General features: G+C 38.5%; 1 protein-coding gene across 3 annotated transcripts in view; it reads left to right on the top strand.

Moving 5' to 3' along the window:
* TMCC1 (transmembrane and coiled-coil domain family 1) overlaps positions 1–20,068 on the top strand; it is a 218,687-nt gene that overhangs the window by 57,356 nt on the left and 141,263 nt on the right. Inside the window, exon 3 of one of the 3 annotated variants that reach the window (XM_081801658.1) lies at positions 2,352–2,617. In XM_081801658.1, coding sequence (XP_081657784.1) covers positions 2,393–2,617 — 225 coding nt within the window. In that variant the 5' untranslated portion in view covers positions 2,352–2,392. Of the gene's footprint in view, positions 1–1,925; positions 2,618–20,068 lie in introns of all 3 variants that reach the window. The other 2 variants (XM_081801648.1, XM_081801639.1) reach the window with 2 other exon arrangements.

The raw sequence follows: 20,068 nt of genomic DNA, 5'->3' as shown, positions 1-20,068 counted from the left end.
ACTCATGAGGGGAGGTTTGTATAATTAAATACATGTACTATTGGCAACATTTTTGCCCTCAAGGAGCCCCAGAAAACTCCAGTAAAGGTCAAGATAATCATTAACCTAATAAGGATTAAGGGATTCTTTCTTGGCTCCCCCAATGGGAAGAGGAAAAAACAAAAGCAGTGCACAATTAGGACAAGGGTAAGAAGCCCCATTTCAGTGTGGCCACAAAGAATTTGAGCAGAAGGCAGTGAAATTTCCCATTCCCATGACTAGTTTGGGAGCAAAGAATTTTGTGGTATTTAGAAAGTAGGAAGGTACTGGTGAGAGATAAATGTCCTTAAGTCTGTCACAGCATTTATGCTCCTGAGTCATGAAGAGGTCAGGAGGTGGGGAAATAGGCATGAAAAAAATATGGACAGCAGAGCCACAGTAACAGTACCATATACATGGTAAGGTCTTCTGAGAGTAATTACCATGAAGAAGACCCTAGCAGGTTTGCATGCCAATCCCTCTGAACTCCAGCAGCCTTGAGTTCACAGTGAACTCTCTTACATCCAGCTAATTTATGATGGCTACGTGGTGGCAAGGAGTCTCCATATCCTCACAACATGAGGGGCCTCATTGGTAGTGACTTAGGCTGTTCAAAGTACATGGTAGTGTACGGAGTTTTAAAGCTTGTTGAACAAAAGGTTGAGGGAAAATAGGGGAATAACTTCCCACACCATATTTTGTCCTCTCTAGCAGGTTCTGTGCATTAATACAAATTTATATATTTGCAAAAACTCAATAAAAAAAATACTACCTATTTCTTTCCATTAAGAAAAATCTCATTCCTACCATCTTCCCTCCTCTTTTTTTTGCATGTAATTTCCATAACCATGGCAGTTATGTTGACTTTACATCTCTTAGTTTCAGCTTCCTTTTAATTTCCTGCATTTAATATTGGTGTGTGGTTGTGTTTTGACCTTTTTCTCTACTCTTCCCTCATACCCAGTTACTGTGTTACTTCGTTTTTGAATTTGTGTGGATATGTGGAAAACTTCTGTCAGCAATGACACTATTCAGAGAAAGGGATTTCTTTGAATCTCTCTTCTTTTTTTGCAGGGTAGGGTAGGGGTGGACACTGACTCCAACTGTCCAACGCTTGTCCATTTGAGATGTAAACTATCTTACATCCTGTTCCCCACCTCTGGAATGACTCTGAATCTCTTTTCTTGCTAGCTGGTACTGAGTAAAGCTCTAGTCTCTCTGAAGACATAGTCTGTGTGGATCATTTGCTCATATGGTGCCAGACGGTCATTTGTGCTTCAGAGAATTCAGCTTACAAGATTTTTATTTATTTCCTTTTTCTTCTCAATAGAGCAAGCCTATCACCCCTATTTACCATTGAACTTGATAAATATGAATGGTAACAAAAAATTCCTCTTTTTCATTAAAATCCATATACAGCTGGATTGGGATATCCACTTCTCACTATTCTTTGATTTTATTTTGCTGAGTTCCAGCATATGGACATTTAATTGTGGTTATGAGTGAGAGGAATTAAATTGCCTCAGCTACACTGTACGTATTGAATGGTCTGTTCCCTCTTGATTTCCCAAGTAATGGCTATTCTGTCAACTGTTATTATGGTTTCCATTCCAAGATGACTCCTTTAGTATCCAATTCTTCATATATTGAAACTTGTAGGGATTTTTTTTTTTTTAAACATTGCTGATTTCATTTGCTGTGTACTTGTTTCTGAGCTTTTTCTCCTATTCTAGAAAATAATCATTACCCACTATCTAGAAAACTCTTTTAATCTTCTGATTAAAGATTGCTTAATGATAGTGCCTATTTGTTTGGCTAGTGGCATGTTTTTCTTTAACACTGGAGATTTTGCATGGATTTATAATAAGAGGCTCTTTTCTTTCTTTCTTTCTTTTTTTTAACATTAGATAGGCATGAAGCCTCCGTCTCACAGCTGCATGTGTAGTTACTGTTGAAGCAAATGCCTACCTAATTTGACAGTCTTGGTGTGTTTAAGTTTTTGAGTTTGCAAATAAGCATATTAAGTCTACTGATGGAGCCTTCGGGCAGTGAACAGTTATATGAGGACCCTGATCCTGGAGGCAAATCCCAAGATGCAGAGGCCAGAAAGCAGACAGAATCAGAACAAAAGTTGTCTAAAATGACCCACAATGCTTTGGAGAACATTAATGTGATTGGCCAAGGCTTGAAGCATCTCTTCCAGCACCAGCGCAGGAGGTCATCAGTGTCTCCACACGATGTGCAACAAATTCAGGCAGATCCAGAACCTGAAATGGATCTGGAAAGCCAGAACGCATGTGCTGAAATTGATGGTGTCCCCACCCACCCCACAGCTCTGAATCGTGTCCTGCAGCAGATCCGAGTGCCACCCAAGATGAAGAGAGGGACAAGCTTACATAGTAGGCGGGGCAAACCAGAGGCCCCAAAGGGAAGTCCCCAAATCAACAGGAAATCTGGCCAGGAGATGGCAACTGTTATGCAGACAGGCCGACCCAGGTCTTCATCCACAACTGATGCTCCAACCAGCTCTGCTATGATGGAAATAGCTTGTGCTGCTGCTGCTGCATGTCTACCAGGGGATGAGGCAACTGCAGAGCGGGTAAGTGTGCTAGATTTCCTTTTTCTGCTAACTTACTGTTCTTTGAGCTAGGATTCTCCACATTTACCTTTGGTAACTAAAAAAAGGTATCTCAGCAAGTACCTCAAAGTTGTGGTAAAAAATAGTTTTGTTTTCATTAAATAAATGGGATGAATAATATTTATTCTAGCAAGTGAATGGATGCTTATAGTTATATTCCTGTTTGCTTCCTAACATATTGCTCTTCTGTTTTATTTTACCCTTTTGCTAAAACCTTTAGTATCCTTCATGTGTTTTTTATGTATTAAAAGGCTCAGTTTTATGGTAGAGGAGCAAAGATGCTTTGTTTGTTCTTGTTTTGGTTTTGCACGTGAATTGACTTTCTTACATTAATGAAGGCAAGAAAGTTCTAGAATCTGGGTTTTTCTGTGCTTAGCATGGATATATACTAAATTGCTTATAATTTTCATATACACTGTACCACATCATTGGCATTCAATGTACTTTTGCATTCTGTAGTGGAGCATATGCGTTCTTAAAATTTACTTTTTTTTTTAAGATTTTAAAAATTTTTTGAGAGAGCCTGAGTGCATGAATGGGGGGAGAGGCAGAGGGAGAGGAAGAGAGACAAGTGGACTCTGCACTGAGCGTGGAGCCTGATGTGGGGCTTTATCTCATGACCCTGAGATCAGTACCTGAGCTGAGACCAAGAGTCAGATGCTCAACCAGCTGAGCCACCCAGGTGCCCCTATAATTTATTCTTAATATTAACAGGTTTTTTAGGTCTGCCTGGATGGGACAGCTAGGCTTAACAAATTTAGAGGAAACTCTTTTCATATAACTTTTTTTTTTTTTAAAGATTTTATTTATTTATTTGACAGAGAGAGAGCACAAGTAGGCAGAGTGGCAGGCAGAGGGAGAGGGAGCAGCGAGCCGGATGTGGGGCTCGATCCCAGGACCCCAGGATCATGACCTGAGCTGAAGGCAGCCACTTAACCAGCTGAGCCACCCAGGCGCCACTCTTTTCATATAACTTTAACTTCCATGTCTTAGTTATGGTTAGTTGAGGCATACAGAAGATATAGTTCTGCTGGGTTTGAAAACAGGTACATGTAGCCAGGCAGGTAGTGACAGTGAGTGAACTCATGTTACGTGACTTGGACAAACTGAAGAGTGTAAGTGCTGTCTAAAGGGGCAGTGTCGTCTTAGCTTTAGTTGATTGTTGTGATTTAGGACTATGAGCCCAGTCTTGCCAGACCTTCTGATTTTTCAAGAGAAACTTGAAAGATAGCTTAGTAATCTCGTGATTTTTGACATATTATGGAAGCCAAACAACACCTTTATGGGCCAAGTCTGCCCTGTAAGTTACCATCTTGCTGTTTTTTGGCTTTACTTTTATGTATTCCTTAAGGTTTTGATGATTAGTCAGTCTCTTAATTCTGTGTCTGTTTCTGGCATAGGTAAATTTATTTTACTCGATATTTAGCTTGGAAATCCAAATATTGAATCGAGTACCTTTAAACCTCTCCTATTTAAATGTGACATTAAAAACAAGCAAACAAGTAATGGACAGTAAATCACTTCAAGAATTAAGCCTGTCCAGATAACATATCCATCAGAATAACAAAATCATGAGAATAAAGATTCAGATCATTAAAATTAAAGGTACAGATGAAGAAAAGTAATATATATTTATGTGCATAATAGCTATCTTTGAAATAAAAAAGATATTTGGTCATTGACAAAGGACAAAAATGTGGACAATGAAAACTAACAGTGCAACTATATAATTCGTCTTAATCTGTGCCAGAGAACACCAAGACATTTTTTTTTTTAAAGATTTTTATTTAATTTTTTGACAGAGAGAGGCACAGCAAGAGAGGGAACACAAGCAGGGGGCGTGGGAGAGGGAGAAGCAGGCTTCCCACTGAGCAGGGAGCCCGATGTGGGGCTCGAACCCAGGACCCTGGGATCATGACCTGAGCCGAAGGCAGACGCTTAACAACTGAGCCACCCAGGCGCCCCAACCAAGACATTTTTTAAAAGATTTATTTATTTATTTTAAGAGAGAGTGAGCGAGTGCGCGCATGCCCAAGCACAAGGGGGAGGTGCAGAGGGAGAGAGAGTCTCAAGCCAACTCCATGCTGAGCGCAGAGTCTGACGCTAAGTTCCATTTCTTTCTTTTTTTTTTTTTTTAAAGATTTTATTTATTTATTTGAGAGAGAATGAGAGACAGCACAAGAGGGAAGAGGGTCAGAGGGAGAAGCAGACCCCCCAGCTGAGCAGGGAGCCCAAGGTGGGACTCGATCCCGGGACTCCAGGATCATGACCTGAGCCGGAGGCAGTTGCTTAATCAACTGAGCCACCCAGGCGCCCGCTAAATTCCATTTCAAAACCCTGAGATCATGACCTGAGCCGAAACCGAGTTGGATACTTAACTACACCACCCAGGCGTCCCTAAGAAATTTTTTTACCAGTGATTCTGATATTATAGACTTTTATGTTAAAAAGAAAATTATACGTAAAGCATATTGTATGGATTTACATTGTTTTGAAAAACTTCATAGAGGGATGCCTGCGTGACTCAGTCGGTTAAGCATCTGCCTTCGGCTAAGGTCATGATCCCAGAGTCCTGGGATCCAGCCCTGAGTTGGGCTCTCTGCTCAGCAGGGAGTCTGCTTATCCCTTTCCCTCTGTCCCTGTGTGTCCCCTCCCCGCCTCGTGCTTTCTCTCTTCACTCTCAAATAAATAAAATCTTAAAAAAACAAACAAAACTTCATAGAGAGCCAAGGGAGAACATTTTTAAAAATTGTTTCTTTAATACATGTATTTAAAGCAAAACCACCAGTTTCATTTTTTAAATTTTAATTCCAGTGTAGTTAACATACAGTATTATATTAATTTCAGGTGTACAATTTAGTGATTTCAACAATTCCGTATATTACTCAGTGCTAATCAAGATAAAGGTACTCTTAATTACCTTCACCTGTTTCACCTGTTGCCCCCACCGGGGCAACCGTCTGTTTGTTCTTTATAGTTGAGAATCTGGGTTTTTTTCCTTTGTTCTTTTGTTTCTTAAATTCCACATATGAGTGAAATGATTTGCTACATGTCTTTCTCAGACTGACTTATTTCGCTTAGCATTATACCGTCTAGATCAGTCCATGTTGTTGCGAGTGGCAAGATTTCATTCTTTTTTTATGACTGAATGATATTCCATTGTGTATATATACACCATATCTTCTTTATCCATTCATCTGTCAGTGGTCACTTGGGCTGCTTGCATTACTTGGCTATTGTAAATAATGCTGCAACAAACATAGGGGTGCATATATGTTTTCAAATTAGTATTTTTGTATTCTTTGGATAAATACCCAGGAGTGCAATTACTGGATCTTACGGTGGTTCTATTTTTAATTACTTTAACTTAAAACCAAGGCCTTAAATTTTTAAAATATAAACCTGATTGGACTTCTATACTTTTCTTGTGCTCATTGCATGGACTATAATTTCCAGTTTAAAAATTTTTATAAAGTGGAGTGATAACCTGGTGATACTTGTGAAGCAGCGTGGGACAGACTCTTAGGTTTTTTTCCCCCAAGACCCTTAGATTTTAAGGCCTTGAAAGGCCTTGCCCACTTGAAATTCATTTTTAAAAAAGCAATGTGCTTTTCTTGAGTCTTTCCAAAGCACCTTAGTTTTCATAGAAACAACAGCCCTTTATTTTATACTCTTATCTTATTGGTTTATATAGTATTTAATTAAACTGTTTAATTATAGTGAATATAACAAACTGATGTGGGAGCAAGATGTATATGGAAGTGTACCAACCATGAACATTGATTATCCTGTGAATATAAAGTCTGCATATCTTTCAGAGAAAATGGAAAGTTTAAGAATGATATGGCAAGTTGGTTAATTGGAGATTAGTCTGGAGACCTTCTACTCTGTTGTATCTTAGTATGAGAGTGTTTCAAATTCTAAATACTGGCTTCTCTATTTTTGTATCTTTTTTTTTTTTTTAAACTCATGTCTGAGGATGAAATGTTTTAATACTGGTGATAATTGCTTACATACGCTGATATTTCTGTCTATGTTAACATTGTTATAGACGTGCATGTACATGTACCTGTGTACAAACATAACCCTAGAGACACATGTTGAATTGATTTTCCAATATATCCATTGTGTTTGAAAGCCACCTGCTTCTGCCTTAGCCATCTGCCACATAACCAGTCTAGTTTTCAAAGTAGGTTCTTGGCCTTTAAGCTAGATTCCTTTTTAAAATTCAGATTTGGCAAGTATTATTTGTGCCTAATATATAAAAAGCATGGCTTTGATCTCATGATGGAAATGAACCCTGGGTGGAACAATCATGACATGTTGAACAGAAAGGTTCTCATTCCCTTCCTTTTTGGATTTACCAGTGTATGTCTTTTTCCCACAGAAAAATCTTTTTTTTTTTTTTTTTAAGATTTTATTTATTTATTTGACAGAGACAGAGAGCGAGAGCAGGAACACAAGCAGTGGGAGTGGGAGTGGGAGAGAGGGGGAGAGCAGGCTTCCCGCCGAGCAGGGAGCCTGATGTGGGACTAGATCCCAGGACCCTGGGATCATGACCTGAGCCGAAGACAGACGCTTAACGACTGAGCCACTCAGGCGCCCTCCCACAGAAAAATCTTATTACACATCCAGTCTGCTGCAATATTTGAAATGTGTTCTTTTCTAAAAAGAAATAATATGGGCACTTAATAAATATATGCCATATATAGTTGGTCAGATTATATCACTTAAAGGATCATCTTCAAATTCACAAAGGCCATTTTTTCTGTAAATGTTTTGTGATTTGAAAGTTATATAAAGTTAAATATTTTGAATTTGAAAGAAACATATTTGGGCGCCTGGGTGGCTCAGTTGGTTAAGCGACTGCCTTCGGCTCAGGTCATGATCCTGGAGTCCCTGGATCGAGTCCCGCATCGGGCTCCCTGCTAGGCAGGGAGTCTGCTTCTCCCTCTGACCCTCCCCCCTCTCATGTGCTTGCTCTCTCTCATTCTCTCTCTCTCAAATAAATAAATAAAATCTTTAAAAAAAAAAAAAAACATAATGTAGAAAACATTGAAAATGCAGAAAGTAAAAGAAGGAAAGACCAAAAATAAGTATTGCCAGTAGTTTGGTGTGTGTTCTTAATATAGTACTTACTTAAATATGAAAAAATATATAGGAGAAAATTTCAATTTAGTTCCATTAAGATTATTTTTAAAATAAAACCAGAATCTTATTACTAAATGCATAATTTTATGTCTATTTTGATTCAAATTCTGTCTTGAGCATTTTTAGATATCCATAAATTTTTTTTTTTTTTTTAAAGATTTATTTATTTTAGAGAGAGTGAGAGCAAGTTCGGGGGAGGCAGAGGGAGAGAGAGAGAGAAACTTAAGGAGACTCCAAGTGAGGACAGAGCCTAGCATGGGGCTTGATCTCATGACCCTGAGATCATGGCCGGAGCCAAAACCAAGAGTTGGATGCTTAACTGACTGAGTCACCCAGGCGCCCCCCCATAAATACTCTTTTATAGATTTTTACTGATTACATAATAACATATTTTGTTGTAATACCATAATTTATGGTAACTATTTTTATATATTGAGTAGGAGATAGAGAAATGAAAGTATTTAAATTTCCATTGTAATTTCTTATGTAGGATAATATACAAAATACTTATTAATCAAGAGATATTTAGGAATGGTAGTAATGATAGTGATAGCTATGTTCATTGTGTGCTTATTATGTGGCAGGCAATATATTAAACACATTATACAGCAGCCCTATTTTTTTTTTTCTTGATGAAGTAGCAGAGGCATAGAGAAAGTATGTCATGGTTTCAGAACTTAAATACTAAATGTAGGCCATTTACATTTACATTTTGATGAATATGTTTTAGTAACTCCTGTGTTCTAGGCATTGTCTGATTCAAAAGCTGCTTTTACCTACCATACCAGATGGTCTCTCCATTTTAATATGCTGGACATTGGTCTGAGTATTTGGGAGATCCAAGAATGTACTTTTACTTTCTGTACTTTAAAATGTAAACTTCATCTATATGGATAATATGATAGAAACAATCAGCTAGGAGCACCTGGGTGGCTCAGATGGTTAAGCGTCTGCCTTCGGCTCAGGTCATGGTCCCGGGGTCCTGGGATCGAGCCCCACATCGGGCTCCCTGCTTGGCGGGAAGCCTGCTTCTCCCTCTCCCACTCCCCCTGCTTGTGTTCCCTCTCTCACTGTGTCTCTCTCTGTCAAATAAGTAAATAAAATCTTTAAAAAAAAAAAAGAAACAATCAGCTATTGGCACTAAATTTATGAAAATTCAGGGTTAGCATTTCATACACAAGATAGTCTTATTTCAGATCCTTCTGAAATCCTTCAGATTTTTAAAAATGGCTACTACATAAGATTGTTTCTATTATACTTACTCTTCACCTTTAAAGTTGTCCAGAGTATCTGAAAACTTTCTGATCCTAGACTCAGTGAACTTACAGTCTAGTTAGAGAAATAGCAAACAATATAAACCAGTATCTCGAGGCGCCTGGGTGGCTCAGTTGTTAAGCATCTGCCTTAGGCCCAGGTCATGATCCCAGCGTCCTAGAATGGAGCCTCCATCAGGCTCCCTGCTGCTTCTCCCTCTCCAGCTCCCCCCTGCTTGCGTTCCCTCTCTCCCTGTCTCTCTCTCTGTCAAATAAATAAATAAAATCTTAAAAAAAAAAAAAAAAGGCAGTATCTATCTGTATGATAAGTGTATGGACAAATTGAGAAGATGAAAGATCCTTTTGGTTTGAAGTGAATAGAAAGCTTAGAGAAGGAGTAGGAGGTGGCTGCATTGATTTGGATCTTGTAGGAGAAATAGGATTTAGATATGTGAGTACGTGGGGGTAGAAAAAAGGGTTATTTCAGAAAGGGGAATGAACAAGGAAAACAATTTATTGGCAGGATAGTTAATAGAGTGGTCAAAGAAACATGCATGTCAGCTGCCTCAGGTCGTTTTTGGAATGAGAGTATAAACTTGTCTCTCTTTTTTCTCTCATATCATCTATTCAACATACTTGACCAAACTTCTGAATGTCTGTTATATGCAAGATATTCTGATAAATGCTGTGGTGCACATTTTGGTACATAACACTTGATCCCAGTCTCTTAAGATTTTTAGAATTAGCCAGAAAGAGAATATGTACAGATAGAAGAGCAAGTAATTTATGCATTTTTAAAAAAGATTTTATTTATTTATTTGAGAGAGAGAAAGAGAGAGAGAGAACACTCCTCCAGTGGGGAGGGGCAGAGGGAGAAGCAGGCTCTCCGCTGAGCAGAGAGCCCAAAGCAGGGCTTGATCCTAGCACCCCGGATCATGACCTGAGCTGAAGGCAGAAGTTTAACTGACTGAGCCACCCAGATGCCCCAGTAATTTATGAATTTTAATAAAGCACTTTAACATAAATTATCTCACTTGATCTTCTTAGTAATTTTATTAGATGGTAATGACGGTCCTTATTGTCATTAATTCACAAACTAGGAAGCATAAGTGATTTCAGGGTCACACAACTTGTAAATAGGAGTGAAGCTTTTGATTTCTGTAGGCTAGTTCTCTTTCTGTAACACTCTGCTGCCTCCACAATATAATACAAGATAGAATGTGTTAAGTGCCACAAGCAATATAAAAACGTGTGTTTAGGGAAGGAGTAATTCTGTCCAGAGGAATCTGGGAAAGATTTGAAAGAAGGGCTTTAGGATGTTGGTGTGGGTAATGGAAAGTAAGGATCTTCTCTAAGTTAAAGACTCTTGGGAATAAAACGAATTTGTGTCTTCTTAGTAAACATATACTCTTTCAAGGTGTATGGACTTGAATGATATGGCCTGTCATATTTTGGCTGATGGGTTGAGAGAAGGCTTAGAACTGTACACAGGGCTTGTAAGAGGTGCCGCGTCTTAACTTTGATATCCCTCCCAACATCTAGTAGGACACCATTTTGCATTCAAGTATCTCATGCAGAAATAGCATTTTAGGGTATTTTTTGAATAATGAGCAAATCCTCTTCTCTGTATCTTAAGTGTTGCATTCTTTGGAGTTTTAACCATAACCATACCACTCTTTTCACTCTTCTGTGAACTTAGGTGCTGTCATACTTTCATCTTCTACCAAATACTGGTCTCCAACTGGACCAGTCCTGTGATCTTCAGAATTAGTTATCTCACTGTCTGTTGGTTATCTGCATAGGTAATTCAAACTCCTCATTTCCAAATTTAAATTCATCATCATCTCTCATAAACCTTTTTATCTTCTAGTATGTTTTCTGTCTTAGTTGTTTCCAAACTTGTGTGAATATGGAAGAAATCATTTAGGACACTAGTTGAAAATACAGTTTTTATGCCCCACGCCCAGAATTTCTGATTTAGAAGGTCTGGTATGGAGCCTAGAAAACCCTATTTTAAATCAAGGCCCCAGATGATTCTAGTGCAATCAGCCCATGAGTTTGAGAATCACTAGATCTGACTTTCTGGAGCCACCAGTCACCCACGTTGGCATATAATAACCTTAAGAGTTACTCTGGCATAGAATAACCTTAAGAGTTGTTCTGATCTCTTTCACTCCTCAATCACACGATCCCCAGATTTACCCCTGTTCTCCATTGCTAAGTTCGTGCCTTAGATTGGGCCTCCATCCATCTCATTGCCCTTTCAAATCCTTTCTCCATGCTGCATGTAGCCTGTGAGAGCTACCTAAAACACAAAGTAAATGATGCCATTTCCACTGCTTAAAAACCCTTCACTGACTCCACCATTATGTGAGGAGTAAAGAAAGTTCCTTAAAATGACATGCAAGGCCTTCCATGCTTTAGCCTTTGTGCACTTATTTACCTCATGCCATTCCCTGCCTCATACAGAACATAGCACTTGTTTCCCACACTTTTTATTCTTCTAAAGGTTTCATATTTCCATATTATGGTTAATGCTTTTAGTCATTTAGTCAGCAAATATATATTATCTGGTATGTGCTAGGCACTGTGGATATTATGATGAGCAAAATCAGATGTGATTCTTGCTCTCATGGAGTTTATAATCAGATGGGGATACATATTAAACAATCATTCAAAACAAGTCTAAATTTTCAACTGTGACAAGTGCTACTGGAGCCTATCATAGGGACATTTGACCTAGTTAAGGAAGTCAGGGTATGACTTTCCTGAGGAAATGAAAGAGATTGAAAGGATAAACTGAGGTTTATCTGAATGAGGTAGCTGAGCTGCAGGTGCAAAGGCCCTTAGAAGGGAAGAGTTTATGCTGCATATGAAGGATAGAATGGCAGGTGTATATACTTGGCATGTGTGCATGCATGCAAGTGCATACTGGTTAAGGCTGGAGAGATAGGTGCAGTTCATACAGAGGTTTGCAGACAAGGTTAAGCAGGTTTTCTCAACCTACAAGGATGAGTAGCATCAAAGAATTTTAAGCAAGGCTTGGGGGCAGGGAGAGTGCAGTATGAACTTTGTGATTAGAGACTAACACTGTGCTTATAGCATGGAGAGTGGATTGGAGTAGATTTAGATGGAATGCAGATAGATGAGCCAGCAGGCTATTATAGCAGTCCAGGTGAGAGAGGACAGTAATTTAGATCAGGGAATTGATGGTAGAAGTGAAGACAAGAGTTACGTGAGGACAGGGTATTTTATTCATATTCCCTATGCCTAATACTTCTGCCCTTCGTTTATCTGTTCAGTGAATTAGTAGTAAATAGACATGGGAGCAAGAAAGGAGATCTAATTAGTGAGTTTGAGAATGTACATGGCTAAATCTTTGAAACGGAGTAAGATTTCATTCAGTCATTCATCAATATTTATTAGTCATTCATCAATATTTATTAAATACTATGTATTAGGCAATGTTCTAGGTAGTTCAGGGAACAAAACAGGCAGAGATTTCTGCCCTATGGAGTTTTCTTTGTATTGAAGGAGATAACGTATAATTCATTTATTACATTTGTTGTATGTTATGTTGTGAGATGATAAGTATTATCGAAAAAAAAATGAGATAACAGAGATCAAGAGTGTGTATGGAGGGGAGGTGAGTTGCAGTTGTAAAGTGGAATGATAAGGGTAGGCCTCATCGAGAAGGTAACATTTGAGTGAAGACTTGAGGAGAGAAGGAGTTAGTCATGTGGCGGGCTATCTGGGGGATAAGTATTCAAGGCAGATGAAGTAACCCTAGGGTGGGAGCCTGCCTGAATGTTAAAGGAATGGCAAGGAGGCCAGTGTGAAAAAGCTGAGTGAGCCTGGCACCGTAGTAAGAGATAGTTCAGAGAAGTCACAGATGGCCAGATCAGGTAGAGTTTCATAGACATTGTAAGGACTGAATGAGATGCAGAGCCATTGGATGTTTTGAGCGTAAGAGTGATATAATAATCTGACTTTTTAAAAAAAGATTTTATTTATTTATTAGAGCGAGAGAGCACAAGCTGGGGGAGCAGCAGGCGGAGGGAGAAGCAGACTCCCCGCTGAGCAGGGAGCCTGATGTGGGACTTGATCCCAGGACCCCAGGATCATGACCTGAGCTGAAGGCAGACACTTAACTGCCTGAGCCACCCAGGTGCCCCCATCTGACTTATTTTTTAAAGAATCACTCCGACTACCATGTGAGTAGACTGCAGGGAGTCTAGGGTAGAAGGAGAATGGTTAGGAGTCTGTTGTAGAATCTAGGCAAGAAATTATGATGGCTGAAACCAGGGTCTTAGCAGCCTTAAATAGAGCAGTCAGATCAAAGCAAGAGAATAACAATGATCAGTTTGAAGGTCCTGAATAGGATTCCCTAGAAGGTAAGTGGAGTTGATTAGCAAGAGAGGGGTTCTCTATGAAGAAAGGAATAATGAGCATTGATGTAAATTTTATGCAAGAGCATAAAATATCTTAGAAAAACTATTAAGTTATTGTAATGGAAGACCCAGTGAAAGAATAAAAGCTTATGATGGCTATGGAATGTGTGTTTTCATGACCATAGGCTAGAGATAGGCCATATTTTGAAGCAATGGTAATATTCATAGTGGTCCTGAAGTCAGGTATACATTTTATGGTATAAATTGAGATTATTTAAGTAAATGCTTTGAAATTTTAATGTAGTATGTAAGTGTGCCTCAGTATTAGGATACTGTTAATGTTTAAAAATAAAGTGATAACATAAGGGAAGAAATGGACAGTAGAATTAGGGGAGAAAGGAGGACTTCAAATTCAGAATAGTTTGGTTACCTCAAGTTTTTACATATAATCATTGTTTTGTGGTGAGTCAAACTTTGAAACACTCAGATTACTTGTAAGATTATTAAGTCAGATTTTATACTTCATCCTCAAATTGAAGAGTAGTAAATAATTATCGCCTTAAAATTTCCTTGATTATAATGGAAAACAATTTAAGAAGAAAAAGGCTTCTGTCCTGGATTTGCCATTTACTAGCTGAGTGATTTTAAACAAGCTTGTTACTTAACTATCTGATTTTTATTTTATTATTATTATTTTTAAAGATTTTATTTACTTGAGAGAGAGTGTGAGAGCAGGGGCAGGGGAGGGGCAGAGGGAGAGGGAGCAGCAGACTCCCCACTGAGCAGGGATCCTGATGTGGGGCTCCATCCCATGATCCTGGGATCATGACCTGAGCTGAAGGCAGATGCTTAACTGACTGAGCCACCCAGGTACCCCAGCTATCTGAATTTTAGTGCTCTAGCCAACTTTGTTCTTTGAATATATGATGAAGAATATGAAAAATTGTACAGATGAAAGTGCAAACCTGGGTGAGTGCACCAAAAGCTTCCATGGTGATGTCTCCGTTTATGTGCTCTTCTTTTATATCTGTTACTGAAACACTTTGGGATCAGAAACAGTTTTTTGCTATTGTTTGTTTTTCATACATTTGCTCAGTAAATGTTTATGAGTATTTGACCTAACATTGTTTTTGGTCAGTGCTCTACAAACTTTTTCTGTAAATAGTGATAGTAAATATTTTTGACCATCTGGTCTCTCTTGCAGCTCTGCATTGTAGCATGAAAGCAGTCACCCACAATATGTAAATGCATACCTGGGTTTGGCTGTGGTGAACAGTGTCTGGGCTGTGGCCCATACTTTGACCCCCCCAGTTTTAGGGGGTGAGAATATAAGAGTGAATAAAACAAAGACTATTTGTCTTCATGGAGTTTACTGTATAGTAAGAGGAGTAGCATGTAAATAAAATAGTTATCCCCTACTTTTCAAAAAGTTCACATTAAACTTTTGCTTTTATGAAAGACCTACGTTAGTGCTTGTTTTGGCTAACTGAAAAAAATCTGAAGAGGAATTTTGCTTTTACAAAAAAAGGTGAAAAGTGACAGTGGCATTCAGTGTTTGTTTTGCAGCGGGCAGTTACAGAGGGCACACCCCTAGCAGTAAAAGTAGCACTGCCAAGCTCCTTTCCTGGTAACTACACTCAGCATCTCAGCATCAAGCTCTCATAGCTTTTGAACTGTGAGCATCTGTGCTTTATCTCAATTTATTTTGTGCATCTGTTACCAAGATGTGTCCTAGGGTATCAGAAAAGCCTAAGAGAGGTTACTTTTTGAGTCTGGGGGGGATCAAAAATTTTTTCATATAAATTAATGGTAATTGCTTCTTTTCTTTACGCCATTTCAGCTTTCAGAAATTTTCATATGAATGCTGTATTTTGGAAAGTGTGAGAAATCTATATAAAATATGACAGTTGTGAAGGGACATGAATTCTAGGGCAGGAAATTTTAAGCACCTCCTTGATATGTGGGCGCATATCTGAAGGATGGGAGGAAACCAAGAGATACCTGGCTAAGGAGCAGGCTGGGCAGAGGGAAGAGCAAAGGGAAAGGTTCCAAAAGCCTCTATTATAAAGAAATTTTATTGAAATTGGTTTTTCTTGGCATTGTTAAGGGGAGAGGATGATAATGCCCATCAAGGCAATAAGTCATAACCTCTTGTTTGTGCATGCCAGATAGGTGAGGAACAATACTTAGAACAGTTCTTACTAATGAGGATTTGAGTTATGTGTATTAAATTTATGTTGTATGGTTTATATGTTAATGCTTTTCACATTGTGAAAAATTCAACTGGGTAAAATTTAAAGATCTTACTGGCTTTATTCAACAATTCATAACTTGGGCAGCATCCCTTATAGGAAACTTAGGAGCTCTGAAGAGCTGTACAAAGTTTCATAGACAGAAAGGACTAGATACAAGGAAGTTTCACTAGGCAAAAATCAGATTGATCTTGCTGTGTTTACTTTCCCTGCAGGGAGTCTCAGGAGTTATCAGGCAGATTACCTAACTAATAGTGATCGGGTAATCCCTGATTTGTTGGTTTAAGAGTACCTTTCTGGGAGAGGTGAAACTGTAAATAGATTCTCAGTTTGATAACGTGGGGCTTAGTAGAAGTGACTCCATTTTTAGCCAGTTGTCTTGTTTTTAGCAATCTTAGATCCTTTTATGTAGCTTTTAGAATAGTCATGTCAGTTGCCTGTTCTAAGGCATAGTTTCAGGTACCTTTTCTCCCAAAGTGTATTTGTCCACTTTTTCACATTCTATTTATGTACATACTTGAATATACATACTTAATACTCTTCAGACACATTTCTAAATATGGAAATTGAAGTTGTCTTTTTCATTAAATGGGACATTGATTTATGCTGAAGACTTTTTATTCCACCAATAACTATCTCTTAAGTATGCCTCAGTTGGAGATTAGCACTTTGAGAGTTATGAGAGCTACATATAAATTGTGTTACAGCCTTACTCTCAAAGACCTTACAGTCTTGGGGGTTGCAAGATTTATTCCACCAATAACTATCTCTTAAAATATGCCTCAGTTGGAGATTAGCACTTTGAGAGTTATGAGAGCTACATATAAATTGTGTTACAGCCTTATTCTCAAAGACCTTACAGTCTTGGGGGGTGGCAAGATTTACAATTTATGTAAGTGGCAACTAAAGAAACAGTGCAATGTGGTGTAATCAAGTCCAGAAGTCAGGGGCCTGTGGTTTTAGATTCTGAGAATGACTTGTTTCTGTTATTAAATATCAGTGTGACCTTAAACAAATTAAATTCCATAGGTTTCATTTCCTTCATTTTTCAGATGAGGTCATTACTTCTAATTTGAAAATGCCACAAATTAAACTTGTACTTCCCAGTATTTTTCATGGTACACATAGAAAATTAAAATATCTGTCCAGCACAGCAGGGTAAAGTGATGACATGTTCATAGCCAGGGTAGTTGATCCAGTCACTCTAGGCTCCACTTGACCACCAGGAGGTCTGAGGTGATTAGTATCTACAGCATAATTGTAACCCATCCTTGTGGTTAAAAGCTTCACTAGAGAGAACAATATAAAATCAGATGTTACTGAATTAAGGGCAGTAGAAGTTCAGAGAAGGGGGAGCTAAGTATGGGGTCATGTTACCGACAGGGACTTTATAGAGCATGTGCTCCTTGGAGGATATCTTAGGAGTATGAGGCACAGTAAGTATAGATCTTCTCCATCCTAAGACAACACAATACCTGCAAATTTCAAGTTTCAAAATAGCTGAGATTTGCTTATTTGTTTGCTTATGAGAGAGAGAGAGTTGGCGCATGGGAGGTGAGGTGGGAGGGAGAGAGAATCCCAGGCAGGCTCCATGCCCAGAGCGGAGTTCAACATGGGGCTTGATCGCACGACCCTGAGATCATGACCTGAGTCGAAATCAAGAGTCGGATGCTTAACTGACTGAGCCATCCAGGTGCCCTGAGATGTACTTTATAGTTTTCTCCTTCTTGGAGAAAAACGAAACAAAAGAAAACCCCAATTGTGAGTCTCTGGAGGGGTAGGAACGCGTATTATTTATCTTTATTTCTTACCTAGAACCCTAATCCTAACCAGTATGAGGACTGGTAAAACATTTAGAGGAAGTAATGAAAGAAGATTGGAAGAGTGCATAATTATGTATAGCTGATTTTTAAAATCTGTTTAGGGGAGAGGGCTTTGATTTAGTATTATAAATGTGAAACTAAATAATTTGGATGATGTGATTGGAAATAAGGAGCCCTCAGTATGGATTTTTGAAACATTTGCATGTTGAAAATGTATTTTTTTAAATAGTTATGATCAAGATGGAATAAAATAGGAAAAAACAGCTAAGGTATCAGGGAGCTCAGCTGAGAAGTTATTGTCATGTAGTGTAAGCATCAACCAGCTTTATAATACAACATTCAGTTGTTTATTTCTATGGGAAAAGTCCTTTGAATGTCAGTGTTAGAAATGGTTTGTAGATTCCCAGACTGGCCCCCAAAATTCCATTCCTCCAAAATCTAGGTGAAATATTATACACTATTTCACAATTACAGTGGTAACTAAATAGTGAAATAATACTAATCAGTGCTATTTAAAATATCCCTTATTTTATAAAACAGTAACAATAAATAAGATTTTTTTTTTGCTATTCTGGGAAAGAATAAGCTTAATTAAAGGGAAATGAGAAGGTAGATGCAAACTTTGGAAGCTAACGAAGGGAAAGTTCAAGGTTAGTCATCCTAGTTCTCTGTTAAGGTTACTATCACTTCAGAGCTCACTATATCATTTTCCTGTTAATAGGTGAATTTAGAAAAATGAGTATTATCTTTATTAGGCTGCAGTTAGGGAAGTTTTGTGGGTTACTTACAGTATGGACAGAGAGAAGGAGAATTTTTTTGTAATGCTTGGCTGGATCTGGAAATTAAAGAGTAAAGGGTTGGGGCAGGCAGGTAGGGTGGAAAGGGGAAGTAGCATTACTCTTCCTGGTAATCCCCTCTGTTTGGTGGCTAAGAGCCCAAGTGTTGGGATGATTTCACACTGAAAAGGCTGAACCAACCTGATAGAATCATGATTTCCAGGTCTACATATGGATTTTCCATAAAACAGAATTGGATAGCTGTGGGCAGAGGACAGGGAAAGGTACTGCCTGTCACCTTTCCCCATACTGGAGGGCCCGTGTAGCACTGCCCCAGGTGCTTTTTCTGCCTCTAGGCTGGCACATCAGGAGCAGAAGCAGCTTCAGGCTGCTTTCCTGGGCCCATATCTCCACAAGGTGGAATAGGGGCTGGGAATGCCCAGAAGGACTTCTCACCAAGGCCAACACTTGGCAGAGGCACAGAGAGCTCAGTGCCTGCTGCTTTCTGGAGTCCATCTTTGAATTAGCTCTCAAAAACCCCATTCTTTCTCATTCTCAGTCTCAGTCTCATTCTTAAAATGATTAAGATAATATGTAGATTTAGAGTTTGAGGATTACCCAGGGTTTATAAATAAGGGACCCTGCCACCTTGGTTAATCACGACAGGATGGCATCCAACTCTGTTAATATGAAAGGGAGTTTTGTTTTGTTTTTTGTTTTAAGTAGACTCCACGTGGGGCTTGAACTCACAGCCCTGAGGTCAAGACATGAGCTGAGATCAAGATTGGGATGCCTAAGTGACTGAGCCACCCAGGCACTCCTGAAAGGGAGATCTCTAAGATTGAATTAGTTGAGCTATGAGCAAAACCTGAAAGCTCAGAAGTACTGTTCTCCCAGTGGGGAAGAAATGAGGTGGTGGGAGGGGTAGTTCCTATTGCTGACCACCAGGTGGTGCCCCTAGGCCAAGATCAGCAGGTGGAAGTGAGGTGATGACTGTCCTATGGACAGGACATTAATAAATACGGGATTATGACTTGAGAAGTAACTAGCACAGGAGATCATTAGGATATGAGCTGGATTAAGTACAGTGACTATGATGTAGTCATAGTGTAAATATGCCCTTTGTAAATATTGAACTGAAATGATAACTATGGAAATGAATAGATAATATAGAAGACTAAGTAAGACTTAATGACTGTTAGAATTTTAAAAACTTAAAGGTAAACAAAATTTAAAACCTAAAGATTTGCTTGGGAGAAGTAGTAAGATAATGTCCATTTTCCACAAAATAGCTGAAAAATTATAATTTTTGATGAACACCAATAGACATCTCTGTTTTCTGTATATTTAGGGTCAGGTAGGTGACACTGTCAAGGGAATATTTTTTCTTGTCAAGGGAATAATATGAATTTGGAAAAGTAGGAATAATCCAGAGATGGAGATATATTTTGGCTTTTTAGTTGTTTTCTGTTAAAGGTACTTTATAGAACAAAACTTGGTTGCCAAAATAAGTAACCTTTAGTTTTACTGACCCTAGTTCAGAGGTCCAGAATGTGTGTTTCTTTTAATATAGTATATTTATGTAGTGGTCCAAGAGATATTTTGATTATCCTTAATGATCTTATATTGACATTTAATATGGTTGTCATAAGGGTGAAATTGAAGGTATATCTAGGATGTTCTTGAACTTGGTAAATTTGTTTTGCAGAGTTACCATAAGGATGCTTCTAAAGTGTTTTTTTTTTATATTTTTAAAAATATGAGTT

Source organism: Leptonychotes weddellii, chromosome 1 (assembly GCF_054177405.1).
Source record: "Leptonychotes weddellii isolate Sample4059 chromosome 1, ASM5417740v2, whole genome shotgun sequence".
Taxonomy (NCBI): domain Eukaryota; kingdom Metazoa; phylum Chordata; class Mammalia; order Carnivora; family Phocidae; genus Leptonychotes; species Leptonychotes weddellii.
The sequence above is the reverse complement of the archived record's forward strand: the minus strand, read 5'-3'. Positions and strand labels throughout refer to the sequence as shown.